General features: G+C 42.4%; 1 protein-coding gene across 3 annotated transcripts; it reads left to right on the forward strand.

Moving 5' to 3' along the window:
• Positions 1–573: 573 nt before the first annotated feature.
• On the forward strand, positions 574–24,651 carry pidd1 (p53-induced death domain protein 1). Of its 3 annotated transcripts, XM_079500609.1 has the most exons (15): positions 579–1,788; positions 2,551–2,964; positions 3,930–4,082; positions 4,471–4,522; positions 5,214–5,415; positions 7,934–8,083; positions 8,844–9,017; positions 9,480–9,627; positions 10,260–10,395; positions 10,926–11,076; positions 12,828–12,951; positions 13,083–13,198; positions 21,815–21,922; positions 22,797–22,993; positions 24,406–24,651. In XM_079500609.1, the coding sequence occupies exons 1-15, from the start codon at positions 1,053–1,055 to the stop codon at positions 24,635–24,637; spliced, it is 3,093 nt and encodes a 1,030-aa protein (XP_079356735.1). In that variant the 5' UTR covers positions 579–1,052; the 3' UTR covers positions 24,638–24,651. The 3 variants fall into 3 exon arrangements, 2 of the variants coding, with proteins under 2 accessions (XP_079356736.1, XP_079356735.1); XM_079500610.1 differs by lacking the exon at positions 7,934–8,083 and having other exon boundaries at positions 575–1,788; XR_013789965.1 differs by lacking the exons at positions 22,797–22,993; positions 24,406–24,651 and having other exon boundaries at positions 574–1,788; positions 13,087–13,198.
• Positions 24,652–25,397: the final 746 nt, after the last annotated feature.

Consider the following 25,397-nt stretch of genomic DNA (forward strand, 5'->3'; position numbering starts at 1 on the left):
GCTATGCTATGTTAATATAAACCAGAAATACTGTAAATGGTTATGGGCTGGCCGTGAAGGGGTTCCAGGTGGTCCCCAGCTAAATGATGGGGAGTTGCTAACCACCCTTTAGGCCTATATAGATCTTTAACTCTTGAGAGCGACCCTTATGGTTTTCACACCCTAAAGACTTAAATTGTTAAACACCTGCATTACTTAATTTACAAGAAGTCTACACAATTAGAGAATGTAGAAGAATTGTTTCAACGTTTGCCTGCCTGTTATCTCTCATAATGGTACCAACATCATCAATACACATGGACTTGTGGACAAAATATCTTATCCAACGATAACAAAATATTTTTTAGTTTTGGGTCTGAGAGGCTAAATCTCATTAAACGGTGGTCCGTGGCTCAAATGCTGAATAAATATTAAATGGACGGTATGGACCTTTATATGAAAAGGGGTTGAAAACAAAACCACAGCTGGTAACAGTCGATTATATGGTAAATAGTGCCACCGTGTGGATGAACTGTCTAAAATCTGGTCCCCGCCTTGCATTGAAACTTTGGCGGGGTCAGTACGCAGGCGCGCGTTTTAACAACCAGAACCAACCGGATGAGAGGTGCTTCTGGATTATAGACAAAGAAAGAGCTCAACTCCGCATACCGGCGGCGCAAGTGAACCTAATCAAACACACGATCTATGACGCAAAGCTTTTCGGGGGAAAAAAAAGAAAGAAAATCGGAAATCCTTGTAGGAAACAAGGAAGTAAACAAACGCACAGGCAAGTTGTCTTTTCTGCCCTTCTCGAACATGACAAAAGTCATTTGTAGTTATATTGGTGTTCAATTTACAACATTAACGCCATTAATGACACACGTAGCCAACAACACTGGTTAGCTTCGGGTATGACAGCAGCGTTTGATGGCCATGAATGAACGCCTGTGGCGCAAAACACAAACGAACGCATCATGCAGAAAGAAAAAGACGGATTTGTTTCTTGACCCGCGGGTAACATTAGGTAATGTAATTAATATTGTTCCGAACTAAGCGCACCTTTAACGGAGAGAATGAGCAGCAGATGTGATGAAGATAATGGGAATCGAGCATCCAAATGGACTGGGTCGGAGGATGAAGTGTTGGAAGTTACACCTGCAAAAACAACATCCAACAGAGAAGACACTTCTGTGGACCTGACGGCCCTCAGACTCTGCGAAGAAAGCCAACAGCACCAGCAGGATCCAGGGAAATCAGAAGGGGAAGCTCAAGCTGTGCTACCAGTTAGGACAAACAAAGGGAACAGTGACACGAGAGTGTTGAGTGCAATAAGTGGAGAAGTGTCTGAAGGCTGGACAGAAACTGTAATAAAGGAACCCCAGAAAGATGAGGACCCAACCACCTTGTCCTTTCGCCCCCCTGCATCTCCCTCACTTAGCTTCACTGACACCTGGGCTCCCTCCTTATCAAACCGCTCCTCGCCCTCTTCCCCCATCATGCATCACACCTCATGCATCACACCTTCATCTTCCTCCTGTGTCTCTCCCTCCTCCTCCTCACCCGCCTTGTTATCGCTCACTCCTCCCTTGCCCCCCTCCGTGGAGCTGTCTTCCGTGCTGGCGGACACCAGGTTGACCCTGGATGTGTACCAGGGTGGGGCGGCTGTTCTCCCGCTCTTGTGGCGGTCCATCCCAGGGCAGCTGAGGGCCCTTCAATACCTGAGACTGGGCTCTGAGGATGGAGCGGCGATAGAAGACGCCCTCGAGGTCCTGCCTCACCTCAAACAGCTACGCTCACTGGCAATCCGAGGTACTTTACACACCAGTGTGCTGTTGTGACTATAACAAACAAGGCTGTTACTGTAAATGTGTTTTTAGGTCTTAACCCCTTAAGTGTGTTTTTGAGTATTTTAACCTGTTATCCCTATTTTGAGCATGTCATTATTTTTAGGTGGGGAAAGAAAATGAGAAAATAGCCATTCAGTGCCCATACCCTAGGTGGGGTTGGCAAAAGGGCCTTTCTGTGTGGAGTTTGCATGTTCTCCCCATGTCCCCTGGGGTAGGTACCCTCACAAAAAACATGTAGTAAACCTGGTCTCTAATACTGCCTGCCCCTGGCCAGCCGGGGCGCCTGCCGCCTGATAAAGGGGAAAGGAACTGGTTGGAATAATGGGTTCCTTCCACGTGCTACGTCCAACCAGGGAAACTCCCCCAGTCAGTTGAAAAGAAGCGTCTTGGACTCCATATGCCTCGAAGGAAACATGAGGTCTCCCCCAGGTTGGCAGAGGGAGGGTAGCGCCACAGGATTACATTAGACAATTGTCACTGGGTGAAAAAATGAGGATTCAAAAAATATTTAAAAAAAGAAGAAAATAGCCATTCTGATCTTATGTAGACTGGCAATTTTCAGTATTTGATTATGATGAAGTATATACGGCTTATTGGCAATGCATTTTAAACTCACTCTCTGTCATATTCTCTGTTTCCCTGTACTCTGTCTGTCCCTTATTCAAACTCTTGCTTCCCCTTTCTGTTCCACCTCTGTCTCACCTGTGTCTTTATTTTTTTCAAGGACACTGTTTTTATGATGCCCAAGGTCTCCCCCTGCCTGGCCTCCTCACCGCCCTGCCCAGTTCCCTCGCCTCCCTTTCTCTCCTGGTGCACGTGGATCTGTCTTTTAACCAACTCTCCTGCCTGCCGCCCTGCCTGCTCCACCTGCCTGCCCTGTCCTCATTGCTCCTCTGTCACAACCGTCTCTCAATTCTTCCCCCTGACATTGCCCAACTGTCCTCTCTCGGTTACCTCTCCCTGCTGGGGAACCGGCTGGTCTCTCTCCCCCAGAGCCTGGGTCAGCTGAAGGGGCTGCAGATGCTGGACATCTCGCACAACCTACTCCAGAGCCTGCCCGAAGAGATCGGCACCCTGGGGGAGCTTGTTAAGCTGGAGCTGTCCCACAATGAGCTGAGGCAGCTGCCAGAGACCATGGGTAAGAGCGGGTGAGTGGAGTGCGCCTCCAATCCACCAATTATCGTATTATTTCCCCCCAAACATTAGATTCCTGTTTACATGATTATGTTTTATGGTTCTGAAACCTTATGCTTCAAACTTAGCCTAGCTATAGCTTAAAGCTGCTATAAGCAATAATATGTCAACATTTATTGTCTTTTCCCCCCCTTTTTTTTGTATTCAGACAGCCAGCAATGGGTAGAATGCTCCCCAAAAAAAGTAGTCTCTGTGACACATCTAGGGGCAACATCTGCATTCAAAGATGTTCCTAGAAGCTTTGTCATTGGTCTAAAAAAAACCTGGTCGCAATGACTAACCAATCAGGAAGCAGACGAGCAAATCGACCAATGACAAAAATCTTTGAATGTGTCACAGAGACTACATTTGTTTGGGAGCGTTCTACCCATTGCTGACTGTCTGACTACAAAAAAAAGGTCATTAAAATGTTGACATATTATTATTGCATATTATTGCAGCCATTTGAACTTAGTGTGAGGTGGTGCAACTGGCTCCAGGGGACTGCGTGTGGTTGAGCTTAAAATGCTCAAGCACTTTTGACCTGTCTGGACACTGTCACCCAATATAAAGCTTCACTTTGCATTTGGGACATTCCAGACTGATTCATATTGGGTGGGGCAAACAGAAGATTTCTAATTTTCAAGTTGAGTTACTGTAGCTCAGGAAATCGGGTATTTTAGTGAGCAAACACCGTCATGCGACAGGCTTAAGGAAAGAAAGTAAAGTGGCCACAAAGACCACTTTGCCAAACAAGTTAGTCTTGTGAATCGCTAAATATAAATAGTCATATGGTTAATGAGCAAATAGAAGTGAGAATGAAAACAAGCAATTCATGCAAGTGGTTCAGGGTGAACACAGAGTGCACTGTTCAGTGGGATCAGATGTAGACGTAAGATCATAAAAATGTGTCCTCTCTGTATCTCCCAGGGTCTCTCCTCTCTCTCAGGGAGTTAGTCATCCACAGCAATCACCTCCGCCTCATCCCACAGTGTCTGAACCAACTGCCTCTGCTGAAGATGGATGCACGGAACAACCCTCTGGGACGACCCCCGACCCCTCCACCCCTTCCCCCAACACCAGGTGAGCGTAACCTAAGAATGAAGAGTGTGTGTGTGTGTGTGTGTGTGTGTGTGTGTGTGTGTGTGTGTGTGTGTGTGTGTGTGTGTGTGTGTGTGTGTGTGTGTGTGTGTGTGTGTGTGTGTGTGTGTGTGTGTGTGTGTGTGTGTGTGTGTGTGTGTGTGTGTGTGTGTGTGTGTGCGCGCACGCGTGCGCACGGAATGTGATGATAAGAGCGCCCCGCACTTCACACAAGTGTGATTTTGATCTGTCTAATTAGTCTGTTTTTTGCACAGTTTTTTAAAAGTATTATACAGATAGTTTATTGTTATTTGTTATTAGGCTATCATTGATTATTGCCGACTGTTACTGTGTTATATGCATTCTCAGTCAGGTTACTGTCTCTTCTCAGAACGAGCGGAGACGAAAATCCCAGAGTTGCACCTTGCATTCAGCCAACATAGGTACAACTCCTTTCATATTCACAAAAGCACTGGGAGCAGATTGGATGGGTTCGCGTTCACCCATTAAAACCTGGAAAGCATCTGTGTCATTTTAGATTTGAACCATTTTAACCATTATTTGAAACTTTGACTATTCAAAAATACAAGCTTGTAGATCTGCTATTCTTGAAAAATCGTGAAAGTTTGTGACAAATCTTTGAATATATACAGTATTTTTGAGTGGTGTAAACCACTCCTACAACTGGCTTTTGTGTGCAGAAAAAATGAGCATGGTTGCTATGTTCAAAATAATTTCTGACGTAATTAAATCACACCCGGGTGAACTGGATGACCGTAGCAACCATGCTCATTTTTTCTGCACAAAAAAAGCCAGTTGTGAAATCACATCCGGGTGTGATTTCATTACGTCAGATCAGAGCTGATCAGGCTATATAATACCATACCATACTTACACCACTCAGTTCACACGGGTGTGATTTTTTTTTAATAAAGTGAACATTTTTAACTCAAATCTTTGTTCTGGGGGTCCGTCAAACAAACATATTTTGAGATGGGGGTCGGAGGCCAAATACATATAATTTTGGGGGTCCTTGACATGAAGCTACAGCACCACCACTTTTTCAGAAAACTGTTGGAAGGCCTTTATGGAATCTTCATGGGTTAAAGATGTTTTGCTCCCTGTGCTCCTCAGTTTCTGTGTGTCGTCTGCTGGCTGTCACGTCTTTCTCCCAGGGGGGACTGAGCTCCTGTTCCCGCCAGGGTGCCTGGTGTCTACCACGAGACTGAAGTGGGCTGAGAAGAAACCAGACAAGAAGTGGGTATGGCTAGAGGAGCACGACATCCTGTCGAGCCGGCCGCTGGAACTTCGTCCACACGGAGTTACCTTTTTGAAGGTACAGTTAGAGTGGTTGTGAACTGTTTGTGTTTGCCATGGTCGCTTCCACAACATGCAAGTCTCTGGCTGTGTCCAAAATCACTCAATTTACAATTTAGGCATTTAGCAGACGCTCTTAATCCTGAGCGATTTACAGTAAGCAAGAACAACACATGGTAATACATCAAATACATAAACAATAGTCATCGGGGTGCATACTTAGTTTAGACTAGTCATTGGTTAGACTGTGACATAAGGTTGGTGAGGAGTGCTTTAAAACGACCGGATTAAGGTCGGTGAGCAGTGAGTTAAAACGACCGCAGGGCTTAAAGTTCTCAGTCCTGGGGACTGATTTCAGTCCTGAGGATTTCATAGGGGTCATTTAATGAGATCAGTGCAGATTTGCAAAAAAACATTTTCAGTCTTTGTTTTTAGCTTTAAGCCCTGCGACCGGATTAAGGTTGGTTGGGAGAGGGTTAAGGTTAGGTGTGCTGCCCCGTGGGAGGTTAGGGTTAGGGTGAGGGTTTGAGATAGGTTGTAGGACTAATGACTGGTCTAACCACTGCACCCATACCATAGTCATCAGGGATCATACATAAACTAGGAACCTAAGCTACTCACTGTATAGTGATTGTGTCATTTTGTAGTGGTGTCTGAATTTATAATGATAATTATCCCACAATGCGTTGTGAACAGCACAGACGACCTCAGTCAGTAGTGTCCAAAATATGTTTACAATTTTGCAGATGAGTTCACTATTCCCTAGATTTAGAGAGTAATGAGTGAGTGAGTGAGTGAGTGAGTGAGTGATTTCAGACATAGCCTCTTAGCTCTACTTTGTGCTTTCATCTCTAGAGCCTGACTGATTATTATGTCCATTATCTCCATTATATCCATTATCTGATTCGTTGAGTACATCGGTATCTGCAATTATGCTGCTTCAATTATGAATCTGGTCCCCATTTTAACCAATTTCAAGTCAACCTGGCGTCCCTATTTTGGGCATGTCAGCAAACCTCCCACGATGCGTTTCGATATGTAGCACCTAGGCATGTAACGATATATCATATATCGATATTAATCCCGACGATATGAATCGATTTATTGAAATAAAAAAATCGATTTTCAATTTCTATGGTGTGTGATGTGAAATGTGAGCTTTAGTCATATTCCATCATATTCAAGTGCTTTTGGAGAGAAATGAGAGTCACTTTCAGTAGTAGAGCACTGTAGAGGGGAGCTGGGGGTTGCTGTTAGGGATGCTCCGATCAGGTATTTTGGGACCGATACCGATTGTTTTTCTCATGATCGGCCGATACCGATACTGATCTTGTGAAATGTTGCAAATTTTAATATTTCCAAAATTATTATGTCAAAACCAACGTCAAAACTGTTCCTGTGTGTGTGGGGAGGAAGGGGAGAATGTTTAGGCCCGTCACAAAAATGCAAAATGATATTATACTCTATCTCTGATTGACATTTATACCACTTAAATAGGGTAAAAGATCAGTTTCTCCAGGTAAATTGCCGATCACGGATAGGGTAAATGGTGATTACCGATCAGAGTGAATATCGGTCGATATGGCCGATCACCGATCGCTGGCCGATTATCGGAGCATCTCTAGTTGCTGTCTTTAATGTACAATGTCTTGTCTACCAGCACCTCCACCCGGATGTGCACAATGTTCTCATGGAGACATTCTTCAAATTTAAGTTCTTCAAATTTATTTCAAGACTTTACAAACTTACAAAAAAAGTAATTTGTCTAGTTTATCCCTTCTGTTCGTGTCTGCCTTGCCTACTGTACATGGCAGATTGGCAGTAGCCTAGTGCAGGGGTTCTCAACCTGGGGGTCGTGAAATTTTATTTTGGGGGGGGTCCCAAGATTATTTAAAACATGCATAAACGTTCCTTAACACTCCCAACGCCCAGGACGAAGTTCTTTGTCCTTTCTATTAGTAACGCCCGACGCCCAGGACAAAGTATTGTCCAAAAGACGAAGTTTATTGATATGAGAACGGATCGCATGGCTCCATAGCCCAGGGGCGCCTGTTGGGCAATCCTCAGTGTTGCGCAAGAGTGAGACGTCATTGAAAAACTCCCTCCCCTGTTTAGCTGATGAAAACGAAAATCTTAAAACGTTCATAACTCGCGATCTAAATCATCCCGTCTAATTATGAAAAAAGATCCTGTGTTAGACGGCGGTCCAGTCGCTAGTCGCGATAGATTTATTCTTACCTCCCGTTGTTGTCGATCGACTCTAGAGTGGTGTGGCTATTGTTGCTACACACACATTCACAACAACAACCGGTCCGTCCGGAAAAGGGGTCCGTGTTTATAAATCAGATGGGCGCTATAATGTAATGGATTAAATAACCCCGGGCAATTAAAGTGTTAATGATTATATCTGGTTTTAGTATTTATTTATGATGTATTTTCTCTATTATTAAGGTTATTGTAGCGGTCAATTTGTATTGGGGAACAGCCAAAAACGTTGACAACCCCTGGTCTAGTCGTTAATTTGTCAACGCTCACAGCCAGTGGAGGTGTGTGTGCCGTACCATCGGTCCAGCCGCAGGGAGGTGGTCGTGCGGAGGTTTGATGGGCAGTCATGGAGCACGCTGCCCACTGCTCTGAGGAGAGGAAGCCAGAGCAACTCCTGTCACCCCGGAGGACGTCCTGCCAGGGTAACCCCCAACACCCTCTCACTATGAAACAATCTGTAGTCTCTACTAGCTGGGCAGTTAACTGGAAATGTATGGAAACCACTGTATAGAGGGAACCAGTCAATGAATCTTGGTTTTAATTTGAATCTTGCTCATGTCCTAACTTTAATAATTTAGCATATTTACTGTACAGACTTTGTCAGAGAACTATGACAGTAGTGAGATTTTTTGTTATTCTTTTTTCAAAATGATTTGAATGAAATTAGTTATTTAATCGTGATCGAGGTAAAAGTTTGAAATTATTGTGATGTTGATCTCCCAGGCCTAATCTCTACTAGTATAATTATCAGCACTTACTAAGAATTATACAATTCACGCGCCCGCTGGCCAAGTGGTCCAGGCGCATGCCACATATAGGCTTTGGCCTGACCGCGTTGTGTGTTTGAGTCCCGTTCATGACGACCTTTGCTGCGTGTCTCTCCCCTTCTCTCTCTCCCTCTTTCCTGTCTATCTTCACTTGATACTATCAATGAAGGCAGAAAAACTCCCCCAAAAAAGAAAAATAATAATAATTATTATACAATTCACCAAGTAGCCTACAATTCACCCTGCAGGGTCGTGAGACATGGCCAAAGCATTTCCGGGGGTCCCCAGCCAAAAACGTTGAGAACCCCTGCCATATAATGTATATTTCACATGTGTCCTTCAGAATCCCCATCTTTGTAGCCCAAATTACATTGGTGTAGTACAGTACTGAGAGTTCACCTCCTTCTCCCTGTAGCTGGCCTGCTGCTCTGTGAAGCAGTTCTCCTGGTTCGTAGCTGTGTCCTGTCCAGTGAGGGACAGCTGTTCCCTCACACCGGAGGGAACACTGTTAGTGTCCAGCCTTGACCCCGGAATCAAGTTGCTATTCCCCCCAGACGCCACTCTGCAGACCCGAACCATTACCTTACAGGTAATGTAAACACAGTTTAGTCGTGCACGTGCAGTGTAATACACTAGTTTTTGGTTTGTTTTAGTTTTGTAGGTTAATAGCCTGGTTGTTTAGGGGAGGATAATGGATGGAATGCTACCACTCACCATGCTGCCATTTGTGTAAACAAACACCACTGTCTGGGGTTTAAAGTTTATGACACGTACAATTGTTAAAAAACAAACAGGCTAGACAAAATCTATAATATAGCTATAACAGTATTGCCCAGTCAGGTTAAAATCTGATTATTAGTTTGGTATAGTGTAAATAGACTGTGTGTGTGTCTCCGTCTGTCTGTCTGTCTGTCTGTCTGTCTGTCTGTCTGTCTGTCTGTCTGTCTGTCTGTCTGTCTGTCTGTCTGTCTGTCTGTCTGTCTGTCTGTCTGTCTGTCTGTCTGTCTGTCTGTCTTCTGTCTGTCTGTCTGTCTGTCTTCCCTCCCTGTAGGTGCTGCAGGTGTCTGTGTCAGAGGTGCAGGCATTTTGTGGTGACCCCCAGGCCAGGGTCAGCCCTCTACTCTGCCTCTCGCAGACTCCTAGCATGGATTTCCTGCATCCTATTAAGGTGCAGGTCCCCCTTCCAAATGGAGTACCAGGTACAACGGTCACCGTTTTTGACTGCACTACAACACAATGTGCCAATGTACAATGTAATTGCGCCGACAGTGGCGTGCACAGATAGACACTAGGGGGTGCTAGAGCACCCCCTGCCCTTTTGGAAATGTGCCCTTTTGGGGAAAAAAATATATATATATATAATTATTAATTATTATTATTTATTTATTTTTGTACAGTATGTGGACCATGGTGACATTGATAAATTCTTGATAAAAAGCTTCTAATATATTATTTAGGCCCCAAAATCTATAAATATCACACTATTAAGACAACCGGCCGGTTTCACGCGCTGCACAAGGTGCCCTTTTTTTCACTTGAGCACCTGCCCCTCTAAATGTCTGTGCACGCCACTGTGCGCCGATCTCTCTCACTGGACGTGTAGCAGAGTTTGTTAACAAAAGTCATTACTTTAAAAATCAATCTCGTGTTGCAATCCATACTCCAAACTTGAGGCCTGCTTCCAAAATTCGATACAGGAGGCAGGGTGATACATAATAAGACATTGGAAAGTTGCAACTTGTCACTGAAGGTTTTGCAGTTATGCAGTGCAGACACGCAGAGGAACACGACATTAATGCATGTATTGTCAACATGCCCCGGGGCTCCGCAGGACACATGGTGGATATGTCCTGCCTACATCTACTGCACGGTGACCCCAACGCCCACACCTGGACTGACATCACATCACAAGTGTCTCTCTATGTCACCCATCTCTATGCCATATTCTACATCACACATTTCTCCTGGTGAGTTCCTATTCACTTTGGCTTTATTGATTCATATACATGTTTGATCCTGTTTTATATGAACTTCCAGTGGTGGAAAAAGTTAAATGTACTTGCGTAAATGTACAAAAGTATTGGCATCAAAATGTACTTAAAAGTACTCATTATGCAGAATGACCCATTTCAAGTTTTTCTAATTTATAAAAAGCCTAAATGTTAAATGTATATAAGTGTATAATGTATGTTTTGTAATAATAAAAATCTACAAAGTTATCGTAACTAAAGTTTTCAAATGAATGTAGTTGAGTAAAAGTACCGGTACAATACTTGGATCCGAGATGTAGTGGAGTGTAAGTGGGTGCAGTACTTATTTTAGACTAATCATTATTGGAAATTTGAAATACTCAAGTATAGTAAAAAGAAAAAAAAAAAATCAGCAGTAGACTAGTAAGTACAGTACTTACTAGTGCGGTACTTTAGTTATTTTCCACCACTGTTAACTTTATAGTTCTACACAATTCATTCACAATTCATTCTTTGCACCATTCTAGGTACTGGTTGTGGTACACGACTCAGCGCTGTGTTAGTGGGGTGGTCAGGCGGGTCTACCAAAGGCTAAAACAGTTCAAAGTGCAGTTCCTGGTCCTTCAGAGAAAGACTGACCCTACGCAGGTTCTCTTGCAATGCTTGCCTACAAACAAGGTAGGCTAATTATTATTCTTTCCTGTCAACAAATTCAGACCAAACTACGTTTGGTTTACCAAGAACTGGCTGTATTTTATGCTTCTCAACTCCGTGTCTGGGTGATCATTGACAAAGAATTTGCACTGTTGCCTTAAATGTCCAAGAATTTGACTTTGTGACAGTGGTGGATGTGTATGAACATATAATTATTAACTTATATAGACTGGCATAGCAGAAAACACTCTTACACTTAAATTCAATTAAATTGGGGGAGGACGCATCCAACTGATGTGCCAGAGGAACAAATACCCATAGGCTACTGCTTCCCAAGCAGTGGGTCGGGCCCCATTTGTTGGTCATGGACCAATTTTTATGGTTCACGACTCGAGTAAAAATCCCATTTTCTTTTCCTACATCAAAGAAATATGTAGATATTTCAAAAGATTTTAGTTTAAAAAAAAATAATTGTATACATTCTAAAACAAAAATGAAAGAAATCCCATGAATATAAATATGAATTAAGAAGTTGTGTGCTTTCTATTTTCACTAGTTTGGGTCCTGGGCACATTATTAATAATACTAGCTATTGTATGATGTGTTAATAGTATCTATTATTATATCACATATCAGCATGAACATATGACATTTTGTTATTTTGTTTATTTTTAATTTTGTTCCTGCTTGGGAGTTTTTCCTTACTGGATTGAGCATTGAATGGGGTGTGTTGAATGTAGTACCCCCTCGATCCTAAAGAGTTTTCTTCTAATTAAGGCTGGTGAGTGGCCTGACACCAGACAGTATCACACAACCTATCTTCATATAATTGGTCCTCATTAATGCTCATTATATTGTATCTTTCTACTTGGTCTGTGTCTCAGAGGAGGTCTGTGGACAGTTAAGAAACCCGCCTACTAGTGACATCGATGTGGAATCCAAGCAAATTGAAACTGCAGGCTTTCTATTCCTGGAAGGTTGGCATGCTACAATGGAAGCCATTGTTCTTGCGTTAATAAAAATCTAATTCCTGTTTGGAAAAAATAAAAATATAATCTGCCTAACGATGATGTCACTCATTGGTTCACATTATGTGTCCAGAAGATATGAGTTGTAACAGATATAGAAAGGAACAGAGTATGATACAGTACACAAGAAAACATGTTCTTCAATGTCTTGTCCTTCAACAGTTTGATCTCGTTTTCTTGAGCATGCAGTATCTGATAAAGCTGTGCCGTCATATATACGGTACTTACGTAGATGAGAGTGAATCATTACAAACAGATAAAGGTTAAGCATGTTTTGTTTCCTTTGTATGAGGCCATGTAAGGATCCTTTGAGACTAACCATGATTAAGCGTTATATGTCTCTCCCACATGTCTCTCCACTGGTGGTATCTCATTAAACAAGCACGTAATCTGTGATAAGCCATGTCCAGCTGTTGAAAATCAATGCGATTGAAAATGTTGGACTGACTGACTGACTGAACAACCAACAGACAGAGTGGCTTATACAGATAACGCCAGAAATGTCCTACAGGAATTTAGTCTTTAAAGTGTAGCCTGAGTGTGGGACAATGAACCCCTGACCACATTACTGCAATGTTCTCAGTTTGATGTATGCCCTCAGCACCAGTGCTGCATATCATTGCTCGTCTCTGCTTCACTGTCATGTCTCAATAAAGCAAGACATTTTCTTTTTAAAGGGGAGAAAGTTAATTGAAAAAATGGTCAAAGGAGAAGTGCTGAAAAAGGTAGTTTATGTTTGCCCCTCAGGTGGACAGCAGAGTTCAGTCTCTGTCGGAGCAGTATGAGGGACCACAGCCGTCTGACCTCTGTGACATACTGGAAGGGGAGCAGTTCTTTGCTGGCTTTGAGAAGGGCCTGGACATCAATTCAGGTCTTAAGTCCTTTTGATGGTCACTTTTATCTCAAAGAGGTTTATCATTTGACCTCTGCTTCCTTCCCCCCAAGATCTCGCAATACCTCCCTTGGAACAGCAAGTTGTATGACCTTGTATTTTTCCTCTAGACAGACCAGACTGTGAGGGAGGAAGGCTGTCTTTTGTGTTCTACTCCAGCCTGAAGAACCTGAAGGAGGTGTATGTCTCTCCAGCTGAGGGACAGGCAGGACCAGTGAGGGGACAAGTAAGATGAAGCATGAATACATTGTACACATAACACATACAATACTAACTCGACTATGAACAAAACCCACCAATACCAGTGACACCATCGATGGGGAATCCAAGCTAATAGAAACTGCAGGCTCTCTATTCCCACAGTACTGCAGTCTTTTGGGCTTTTTATGCTTTTATGCTGAATCTGTATATGCTGTGCTACTTGTATGGACAAAGGAATAGTTTTGTGGACCAGTCAGCCACAGCTGGCTAACCAGCTAACCGCTGCTGCCCCGGCGGGGCTCGTCTTTAGCCGGGGACGGGGGTGGTAGTGGTAGCAGAAGGAACGGAATCAACATGCAGGGCGGCAGTGGTGCGGGTAGACTTGTCTGCCCTCGCACAAAACCGTACGTTTATAGAACAGATGATGGGAAGACAATAGTGGAGGATGAGCTCAAGAACTTCATCGTCATTAAGATGAAAACGCTCATGCATGACGAGGTGGTTTTGTTAGCCTCAAGCAACTTTCCATCTGAATGGATCACCACGTGCTGTGTGATTATTTGTCTGAGAAACTGGACAATAAAACAGTGAAGTGTCAGAAAATCGAGTCTACTCACAACAGGTACAGTTCTTTCCATGTTACATCTGAATGTGGCAATGTTGCTGACATGTATGACCCAAAGCTCTGGCCTGCTGGGACATAATGTTCGCCGGTATTATTATTACTCTATGAACATCTCGATTGTGTTTTACAATGCACAAGGGCTGCGTGTTGGCCACAGTGAAAGTGGTCAAAGCTACTTGACAGATGTGACATTCTGTGTGTACTGGAGACATTCCTGGCCAAACAAGACCTAGAGCGTTTAAATTCTGCTCATGGGGACTTCCATGGGGTGGGTGAATCTACCACTGACCTATGCACAAAAGTTGTCAGGGGGAGGATCCCAGGAGGTGTATCCATAATGTGAAATAAAACCGTTCTCACGATAATACAAATCTAAACATGGTTGTAAAAAAATCTTGTTTAAAAAAAATGATGATGTCACTGGTGGACGGTTTCTGAACTGCCCACAGCCCTCCTATGAGACACAGACTGAGTAGAAAAAAATTGTGCCATTTTATCATGATTATTAGAGAATGAAGATAGGTTGAAAAGTGGTGAAGTGGTCCTTTAATTAATGTGATTACACTGTGAGCTGACTGGGGTATTGGGATTGAGCTGAGTTGTAATGACAAGAAGCTAATTATATTGAATGTTTATATGCCATATGAGAGCACACAAAATGAGGACGAGTATCTTTGTAGGTTGGCTTTTATTTCGGCTTTTATTCAGGATAACTCCTCCTGCATTTATATTGTTGGTGATATGGATGCCAATTCTATATTTGGTAAACACCTAATTCAGTTTTGTCTAGATAGTGGGCTGATTACAACAAACATTAACATTCCGAAAGATGCCTTATTGTGTCGTGATATGAACTGTGGGAATAGACAACACAGTAAGGATCTTTGCTCCCTGTATGAAACAATAGTGAAATATCTCTGTAGTGCAAGTAGATCTTACTGCACAGGAAAAGACATGAAGTACATAATGTTAAGCCGGGTTGGAATGAACATGTAGAGGCCCGAATGGCGTTCAAGAAGTGGGCTGAGTCTGGCAAACCGAGGCAAGGCCCTTTGTTTGAAAATAAAAAAAAGTTCTAATTTTAAGTGTGCACTCCGTTATATTAAAAGAAAGAAATAAAATGAGGGCAGACACTGGCAAATAAGCTACAGAATAACAATGTCAACAATTTCTGGAAAGAGGTTAAGAACATTGGAAATTCCAAAACATCACTCCCATCAAATATAGATGGAGTTCGTGGCCCAGATGAAATTGCACAGCTATGGAAAAATAAATATTAAATAAATACAAGAGGCTATACTAAAGCTTAAAGATGGTAAAGCATGTGGACTAGTAGATAGCATCACATCTGAGCATATTAAATATGCTAGTGGTAAACTGTGCCCTCTGGTGTCCATGTGCTACACAGGCCTCTTTGTGCATGGTTTATTTCCAGATTCTATGCTTGCTATTGTAGTCTTAAAAGATAAAGTGGGGAAGCTGAACAGCTCTGACAATTACAGGCCAATAGCCCTGGCCAGTGTCATGGCCAAAGTGATGGAGATAATTATCTTGAGTAGAATTGAGAGGTTTGTTTTGTCTGCTGACAACCAATTTGGCTTATATTTGCACTTAAAGCAATACTGGATAATAGGCCGTGAGCCAGGACCCCAAATCTGGGGTCATCTGTACCGATGGGGTGAATAAGTCTCATAGTGATTTTTGGGAAGGTATACATCCCTAGTGCTAGGAAATATGTGATAGCATTGCATCTGTGGTAGCTTTCTGTGTGTTATCACTCCATTTATAACCACATGCCAAAACACAATTTTCAAAATCCGAATGGAGCATTCTACTTCAAACTGATGGTTCTCTCCTATTATTGATCATATATCTTTGAAGAATGGTTGGGATACAGCTCAGACTATATATTTCTCTGAAAAGTTGTTAAAATTAGCACATCTAGAAATGTTATCTATTACAGGAGAGACAACATATAGGGACTATATATTACATTAGACGTACTTCTGTTTTCATGAAAGATGCAGCACAAAGGTTCCCTCTGTAAATATTTAAAACCATCTTAGAACATAAATTCTAATGAAATGTTTTATGAAATTCAATAAACTAAATATAGTGTAAGTGTACAGTGTAAGTAATGCATAAGATAACTTTCCGTTCACCATTACATCACCTTTTAGTCCATTTGACACTTCTATCTGTTCAATACCAAACCTAATAATGCTGTTTCATATTACGTTTTTGTTGTTGATTTGTATTTGGGGACAATTTTAGCTTGGTTGCCCAAACTTGTAATGGTGTACTGGTAATTGGCATAATCAAAAAAGGCCTTTATATCAGGTCAATCTCACATGTTAAAGGTCTGGTCAATGAAACAGAAACAACTATTTCTATTTCTATAACAACTTATACTTATACATTTGTAATAATAGCATAAGAAAATATGATAATATTTATCTTTTGCAACTACATTCAATATATGTAAGCTTCAACTCATAATCAGGATCATAAAATCAACCCACCACATCCCCCTAGCCCTCCTGATTGGCAGCAATATCTTACCCAAATCCTGATCTACCTCATCGTCAAAAGTATATCCTCTTTATTATCAACATCACTTCTCATTTGTAGCTTCAACATCTCATCAGGTGTCAGGTCACCCTTAGCAAAATGTGGATCTCCCATCCAAATTGTGTGACATCACCTGAACTTTCAAATTGAGCTTGGTGGTCTGCCACATTCCACTTGTATATGAGTACAACTGTCGTGGTACAACAGCAGCAACAGATTGTTACATTGTGACACCCAACTCACCCAGCACATCAGGGTAGTCTGGGAAGTTCCCTGCCAGCAAAGTATTTTGTGCTCTGATCTTGCCTTTGCACATGGATATGAGGTTGCACAGGACTGTCCCATTGAAGGTCGTTAATGTCAAGGCAATTATGTTTATGCACTATCAAATAGGTCTACATCTATTCTATGGTAACATATAGCTGTATAGTCATATTATCCTGCTCATTACTGTGCACAAATGTATACATCTTTGTGTTTGAGCACAAATGCATTTTGAGAACCCCCACATTTTCAGTAAAGCGTGCACGCTGTGCGGCCCCCACACACCATCATTCTACAGTTCAATCTAGTTGAATACCGCTGCTGTAGGTTACAACAACAAACAGCTGCATATCAATGGTAAGGTGAATACTGTGCATGTCAACCAGTGACCATACTGTATCTGCTGCATGCTTGGACACACCTGCTTATGAGACAGACATTGACCTGACCTTTTAGCACATAAGATTGACCTACTTATAAGAAATTGATTTTATGTGACAGTTATTCTGTTCATTTTGTAATTGTATTGTTTTTACATAATGCAGTACAATAGAACATCACTTTGGGTGTGGTATGGACACCATTTTGGATTTGGCAATACATAATTAACTAGTGATGGGAGATTAATCGGCAAACACATCGGTATCGGACGATTTGAGTTGTTTTTAGATTAATCGGCATCGGTTTGATTAGGTTTTTCAATACACTTTTCCCTACTCCTTTTTCAAACATAGTAACTGCGAGAGTGAGGTCTAGCCAACACCAACTCGGGATTCCTGGATCGCTGCCCTCCACAATGTCCTATCCAACATCAGGTTATTGAGCTCTGCAGTGTTGTTAGCCAAGCTGTCGCGCCGCAGCACGTCTACATAGGTGGTACGCTTCTTTCCCCCCCTTGGCTTTGCCCTGGGTTTGGCTCCCATAGTCAATTTACTTGCCTCAAGTTCTGGGTACCTGACGCAGTGCCCTGCCAGCCTCATCCTTCTCTCTCTGACTTTGTTCGTGACCTGACCCGTGGTAGGTCCCCATAGAGGTCCACATTTCTGATGTGACACCTAGTGCCATTCGTAGCATTCTTGTGTAGACTCCATCCAGGGCTTTTTCCTGTTGTACTGTGAGGGTCCATGTCTCGACAGTAGCTATGAACAGCCGCCTCTTAAGGTCTTCTCCCATGTCTGATTTCCACACTCTCCTCATCCCGTGCAAGGCTTTCCAGGCAAGTGCTCTCCGAACCTTCAGATCCTTTTCAGTTGAGGCAGTCCAGGCCCCGAGGTACTTGAAGTCCTCGACTCGCTCGAGCACCGTCCCGTCTGCAGTGGCAATGGTTTTGTCCTCTGTGTTGACTGTCATTACCTTGTTTTCTTGGTATTGAGCTTGAGGCCGAACTTGGACCTTGGCTCGAGTATGGCTGTAGCTTGACTCTATCATCTGGACCAACTTTTCTGGAACTCCGTAGGCACATAGAATACTCATGAGTTTCCCCCGGTGGATGGTGTCGAAAGCCTTTTGGAAGTCAATGAATGTGATCACCGCTGACAGGTTGCGCTCCCATACCCCTTCCAATATCCTCCTCAGTGCCAGTATCTGCCCGACTTTCGAACATAAACATAAGTTAAGGATTATGAAAGATCATTATTATTATTATTTTTGGACGTTTATTTCCTTTGTCTTTTCTCATTTATATTTAAAAAAATGAAATGAAATTAATTAATCGGTCTGTCTTTACAGATAAACAAGCCCAAAGTAACAGTTTGAACAGATCTACAAGCTCACAATATTATAAAGGTATTTAAGTTAGATGTGACTTGCCTAAGCCTGCAGTGCAGACACCCTGTTACATGTATTTTTCAGAATAGACAAAATTATAATCTTTCAATACAGAATGAGATCGACATTGGTAATATTGGTTATCAGCCATAACAGCAATTAATTATATCGGATATCGATATCGGCCAAAATGTCTCATCGGCACATCCCTATAATTAACTGATCACTTTCACTGATTCAGCCACATTCCTTTAGTCCTAAAATCCCAAATAATGATGAATTAGTATTAGTTATAGCCATTTTAAGCTCCTGGCAGCCATATTGGACGCCATCTTGAAAATGACGCCTTTCCAGAACATATATTTTCCTATATTTTCAGTATATTCTTAAGCATGCCTAGAGGTACCAGAACCAATTGGAAAAACCTTTTCTATCATTTTTGGGGGGTGTATTACAATTTTTTCCCCATATTGATCCATGCAATTTTCGCCTAGTGTTATAAAATAAAATGCATGATAGCACTCATAAAGCTACCACGGGTGCAATGCTATCACATATTTTCTAACTCTAGACATGTATACCTTCACAAAAATCACTATGAGCCTTATTCGGCCAGATGGTACAGACCAACCCCCCTGGCTCACGGACTATAACTATAACAAGCACAGTTCCACTATGTTCATGTGTTTTATTGGTGCCTCCAGAGCTTTTGACCGTATTAACCATGACAAGTTATTCATAAAATTGTCCAAAAGTGGGGTCCCCAGTTATCTGGTTAGAATATTGGTGTTTTGGTGCACACATCAGAAAATGAGGGTGAAGTGGGGAAATGTAACATCTACTCCCTTCCATGTATCCAACTCTGTCCGTCAGGGGGGAATACTATCCCCAATTCTATTTAATTTATATATGAACGATGTATCTGTGTGTTTAAATGCTTCTGGTACGGGATGTAAGGTGGGTGATCGGACCTTCAATCACCTCATGTACGCAGATTATTTGGTCATCTTCAGCCCATATACCTGTAGTTCTGGTCTCCAACAGATTTTTATATTATATATAATGCTAAAAAGAGTAAGATTATGATTGTGAGAACCAGAGAATCAACCTTCCAAAACTTCTATCTTGCTGGTAAAATTCTCAGTAATGAGTATGTGTACCTGAGACATGTTATTTCAGATGACCTCTCTGATGACGGGGACATTTTCAGACAACGTAGAAAGCTGTATGCTCAAGCAAATGTGTCACAAGTTCAGCATGTGTTCTGTAATTGTGAAGATCGCACTTTTTAAGGCATATTGTACATCCTTGTATACTGCTCATTTGTGGTGTCGGTATAAACAAGAGTCCATGAGAAAACTCAAGGTGGCGTATAATGATAGTATGAGGCTGCTGATAGGAGCTCCAAGAAGCTCCAGTGCTAGCCATATGTTTGTAAGTGTCGGAGCTCCAACTTGCCCTGAAGTGTTAAGAAACATGATGTATACATTTATGTGAGAGCAATGACATTGGCCACGCCTCCATCTCTTAAAATCTGTCATGATATGTCATACCATATGACAATGGCACTCATGATGTATAGATTTATGTGAGAGCAATTGAGTCAGAAAAGGACATCTTTACTGCTGTGACTAACCCTGTATACAGTTCGTATAGATTCTCTTCCAACTTGTGGAAGCACTGGCGGACCTGTCTCCATTTATTTTCTTTTTTTCCTACTGTATTGTATGTGATTTATACTGTTTTGTATGTTTTTTTATTATTATTATTTTATCCTATCAATTCTGTTCTGAATAAGAGTGAAGCCGTAAGCATGAATCTTTTAATTGCATCAGTGATAATCAGAGAGAGAGAGAGAACCTTATCCACAAGCAAAGGGGTGTCGTTGTTGTGTAGGGCTGCGTATTTTACAGGATGACCTGATTTTGGTATTAAAAAAAATAGTATCCTTATTAAAGTTAAATCTGAGAATGCTGTGTAAATATCAAAATGCTGAATAAATATCAAGTTTTAGAAAATCAAGAAAATAGTCCCCACTAACATTTGATAACAGACTATGCCCATAATTATTCCATATCTCTGCTGTCGGGAAGAAACTACCTAACTCGAAATGAAGAAAACAAAGCAATGCTGCCTCATCAAAGTTGGTGTTGTGACTTTATATATTGTCAATTACTTCCAGGAGACGGGGAGAGGTGGTGGAGGTACTGTAGAACGCACAGAGGTTTTCAACTGGTGGTCCGTGCCACTGGTGGTCCGTGAAGGTATTGCTTGTGGTCCCTGGCCATGCATTTAGTATGTTTTTTATCGTCCACTAGTTGGGAAACGAACTAGTTCATTAAGTGACCTGGTGATGTATGATGACATCAATGTCAGTTACTGGGAAGTCGGATGTCATGAACTTCCACAGAAAGGGAGTTTGAATTTCAAGGGAAAGTGAACCGGATTGACTGGTTGAGTCTATTAGGAAATGTCAAATATACTCATATAATCATGCAATCGCATGTGTCTGCTATCTATGAGTTTAATATGGAAGGTTAAGAGAACAGAGTAAGGGCAACCATGGGAAAGGACTAGCTCCGGACGACTAGCATATGCCAGTTAAATTACTGACTGTTAAGGGCTTGATTTAATTCACCTCAAATTAACAAATTTGATATTCATTTTAATATCCCCTCACCCAACACAACAGTGGTCCCCAGGTTGATTCTTAGTCAGGGTGGTGGGCCCCAGGTTGATTATTAGTCAGGGTGGTGGGCCCCAGGTTGATTATTAGTCAGCGTGGTGGTCCCTGGTTCATAATCAGTTGAAAACCCCTGCTTTAGCAGACAGTTTGAGGGTTCAATGGAGTTAAGAGGTTTTGTCCGAAGCACTTTTACTACTTTTCATTGGTTCAATATTTTCGAAACAACACACAGACGTAAAGGGTGTTCAATAGCACTGATTTATGCAAAAAATAAATATATCTAAAAAATGGAGTGGTTTCTCCCCGACAGCAACGAATCATGCAATAGCATTAAAAGAAATCAACCCATTGCTTTTTCATGTGTAAAATAAATTAAATTGATATTTCACTTTCATGTTTTAAAGTCATTTAATCACAAAATCAATTAGAAAACTATCAGTTTTCTTTTTCTTTTTCCCCATTTTCCACCTCAATTTAGTCGTTATGCCAATGAATTCCTCATAATTATTTGGAATCTATACAAAAGTGTGGGAATAGGCAAGAGAGAACTGAGTCCAGCAGGGATGCTTTTGGCATATCCTCAGTTATAGACAAAGGGTTGATTTCTGACCATTTTCCTGGTTAGTGAAGAATCTGTAAATCCGTAGCAGGTTGAACCTGTGAGACATGAATCATTCTGATACATATTGTTGCTGTTGGATAATAAACATTGTGAATGTGTCTCCTAGGTGTCTTTTTATAGAGGAGAGGTTCCCAGTGATCTGCCGCAGGAAGTGGCCAGGAAGAGGAAAGGACATGACACCCAGTGGTTGGCAACCTTACCACTCAGACTTCCTGTTAGTAAAACCTTTAACAAACAAAAGTCCAAGTGCTTGTCAGAGTGAGGGGTCCCCAGTTCAATTATGATTATTTTGCGTGGTCGCTGCCTAAAAAGGTTGAGAACCACTGGCTTAGGAGACATCCACTATGTGCATGTGTTCGTCCATCTGTGCATGTATATGTTTATGTTTTACTTTTAGATCAGCAATTATTTGAACTAAAGGTATTTGGTGTAATGATGGTGGATCTTGATAAAGATTCTCTAATGCAATGGAGTGGCCATATCAGTGTACTTTTAATACAGATTATTTTAAAGAAGTAAATGGGCACCATCCATGTGCTATTAAAGACACAAGGCTTGTATGTGTATTTTAGGTATATATGTTGATAGCTTCTTATTTCCGATCGCCTATAGCAATAGAATCCCCTCCGATGACAAAATAATGTGGATGTCTCCCATATACCATTACAAATAACCTCAAACTGAGATGCAGTACACGTGTTACAACTACATGTATACTATTCCAACCCTAAACACTATGATTGGCAGAGACATGCAGAGGTACTAGCGGGCGCGGCCTAGCGGGCCCGGCCTAGCGGGCCCGGCCTAGCGGGCGCGGCCTAGCGGGAGCGGTAGTACTCTTTTTGGTTTGCATTTGCGTGATAACCTATTTCCTATTACAGTACATCCACAACCGCTTGTCAACTTAGAGACGCCGCACCTGTCACTCAGGTGCAACTCATGAGCCTGAGCCTTAACGATCCTGCCTCGACCTCGAATCTCACATTTCGACCCAAAAAGAGCACTTAAACCCCATTTTAGTCAGGAATAACATACTGTACATGTGTTACTTAAAACCCAACTATTCCATCTTTGTCCTTTACTATCAGGCTCTAAGTTCGGATAGGAGCTATGTCATGGAGGAACATCAATACCCTCCTCTGAACTTGGGGGACCCTGAGAGTGGTTACCTGACAGAGGTCAACCTGCTGTCCATCTCTCTGCAGATAGGACAGGACTGGCGCAACATTGGTATCAACCTGGGCTTGAGCTATCAGGAGCTGGACCGGATCCAGTACAAGTACAGGTGGGTACATGGAGCAAAAGAGGAAAATATTAATATGTGGTCTAACATTGCAGATATAATCAAGGATATGATTTTTATTTTTATTTTCTATTGCACAGTGAAACCATTTATTTTTCGGCGTCTTATATCGATAAAAAAGACCTCACCCCGCGTCTTTAGCATCATAAGTGTTAAGAGAGTCCGGCAGTCCGCCAACAATATCACATCTTAAAGTCTAAAATGGTCTGGGGGAAAAAATCACACCTGTGTGAAGTGAGTGGTGCAACTCCGGGTCCCTCTACTGTACCCTCTACTGTACTGTCACTGTACTGTACTGGCACACCCAAAATCATCATATATACAGTTAAATGTGCGTGTGCGTTTGTGTGTGTTAGGTTGCGCACAGGTGGTGAAAAACAACCATGCTGTTTTCGTGCTCAGACCCACCCAGCCACACACATAGCTTCGTGTGTGTGGTATGGTTGCGCCACTCAAAAAAGATCACTGTGCAAATAGCACTCTCCTCTAGCAGGGTCTTGAGCTCTACAGTGTTGTTGGCTAAGCTGTCGCGCAGCAGTGGCTCCCACAGTGTCAGTTTGCTTGCCACCAGTTCCGGGTGCCTGACGCAGTGCCCAGCCAGCCCTCATCCTTCTCTCTCTCTGACTTTGTCCGTGACCCGTGGTAGGTCCCCGTAGAGGACCAGATTTCTGATGTGGTCTGTGCATGTGACACCTAGTGCCATTCGTAGCATTCTTTTATAGATAGACACCCAGCTTCATGACGTCCTCATTCTGGAGGGCTATGTGCGCAAAAGCTACGAGAAAGATTGAGATGCGTCATTGTGTATTTCCAGATGAGCAGGTGAGCTGCTCAGCGCACGCGCATATCATACCTGGGACGGGGGGGGGGGGGGGTGTCTTGGTGGACAAAATGTAGTGAGTGAAAGAAGTCTGCAGAGAATGAACATGATGGAGAATTTTGATTGTTTTAATCTCTCTGTCAGCCGTCACGGTGCCATCTGGGACGCTGCAGGAGATTACATTCATAGACTGATGATCAGCTGGTACCCTCCCCCCTCCTCTTACTCAGAAAACCACTCACGCATACTCCTCACACGAGGACCTCTGGAGAGGTGGAGGGAAGGAGGGGAAAATGGATTATGTGATATTATAAAAAAATGAATGGGCGGTTAAGCGTGTCAGTATTGTGACGTACACATGCATCTGCAAATAAGAATATATGCCCAGTGAATTTCCTCACCAAAAAAAATGTAATATCTGTAATGCAATGGATGTGCCAGATACATATATTCTCATGTCTTGGGGGGGCATTTTGGCATTTTTAGATTTCTCGATTTATGATTCACTGTTGTCTCATCCATTAAATCAGGGAAAAAATATTAACATTTTCATAATGTCTTCTTGCCCCTCCAGGGATAACCTGGGTGCCTTGGTGCTGGACATGCTGTTCCAATGGGCGCGAGGGCAGACGGAAGTGGGGCAGGGGGCTGTGCCCAGGCTGGTGGAAGCCATGGTGGAGAGCGGCAGGAAGGACCTGGCCGATGAGATTGAGGACATAGTCAGCTTGGGAAAGACGAAGTACAGAGAGTCATTGAGGAGAGTGGGTCTGGAAGCAGAGACCTCCCTTCACAATGAACCACCGTAGCAGGCCGGAGCCAACATTTGATGCAGATGGCTGCATTGCATGAGTAACTACTAGCCTAGGACACCCTGCCAGAACATTGGGTACCATTTGCCACCAATATGGAATCCTGCTGTCTTGCACTATGAAACATTTCTTTCTTGTACTTTGTTCAGATTTGTGGTACTGTCTAGCAATGCCACTACTTACATGACATGGAGGGGTCCAAAGGAGCTGACCAGATGTGTACAAATAATGGTCACAGGTCACCGTGTCCCCATTTGTATAATCTCTGCGACAAGGGATCAACTTCCACTCGACTCAGTGTGGTTAGAGCTGGAGCTCAGCGAACGACTTTCTGAGGGCGTCTTTATGAATCAGTGACTTTTCACTTGTGTGCCTTCATTCTCTTTACAACCAGTTTGGGTGCAATACTGTATCATCTCAATAATAAATGAACATTGATCAGACGAACAGCTTAAAAAAAATGTAGCCTATGTAATTTTTATTTTATTTATTCGATGGAATGTTCATATTTAAGTAAAATATGCTGATACAATTAAAGAAACGTGTTGGTCAACACAAATGCACACTGTAATGTATCCCCCATGGCCCACATACTGTAAAACATCCCCAAATGGCCCATGCAGACTTACAGTATGCAGGCCATCCATGTATGGTTTTGTTATTTTTATTTGAAGGTCACTGGGTTTGAGAAGAATCGTCACGACCGTCACTATGACGCAGAATTCTATCCCCTCCCCTCAAAGCACCTTTTTATCTG

The sequence above is a fragment of the Electrona antarctica genome (genome assembly GCF_951216825.1).
Source record: "Electrona antarctica genome assembly, chromosome: 5".
In the NCBI taxonomy this organism is placed as follows: domain Eukaryota; kingdom Metazoa; phylum Chordata; class Actinopteri; order Myctophiformes; family Myctophidae; genus Electrona; species Electrona antarctica.

Coding starts and splice junctions, on each gene's coding strand:
- pidd1 (XM_079500609.1), top strand. CDS start 1,053: ATGAGCAGCAGATGTGATGAAGATAATGGGAATCGAGCATCCAAATGG. Junction 8,084..8,843: donor CCGGAGGACGTCCTGCCAGG/GTAACCCCCAAC, acceptor TTCTCCCTGTAG/CTGGCCTGCTGCTCTGTGAA. Junction 11,077..12,827: donor AATGCTTGCCTACAAACAAG/GTAGGCTAATTA, acceptor TTTGCCCCTCAG/GTGGACAGCAGAGTTCAGTC.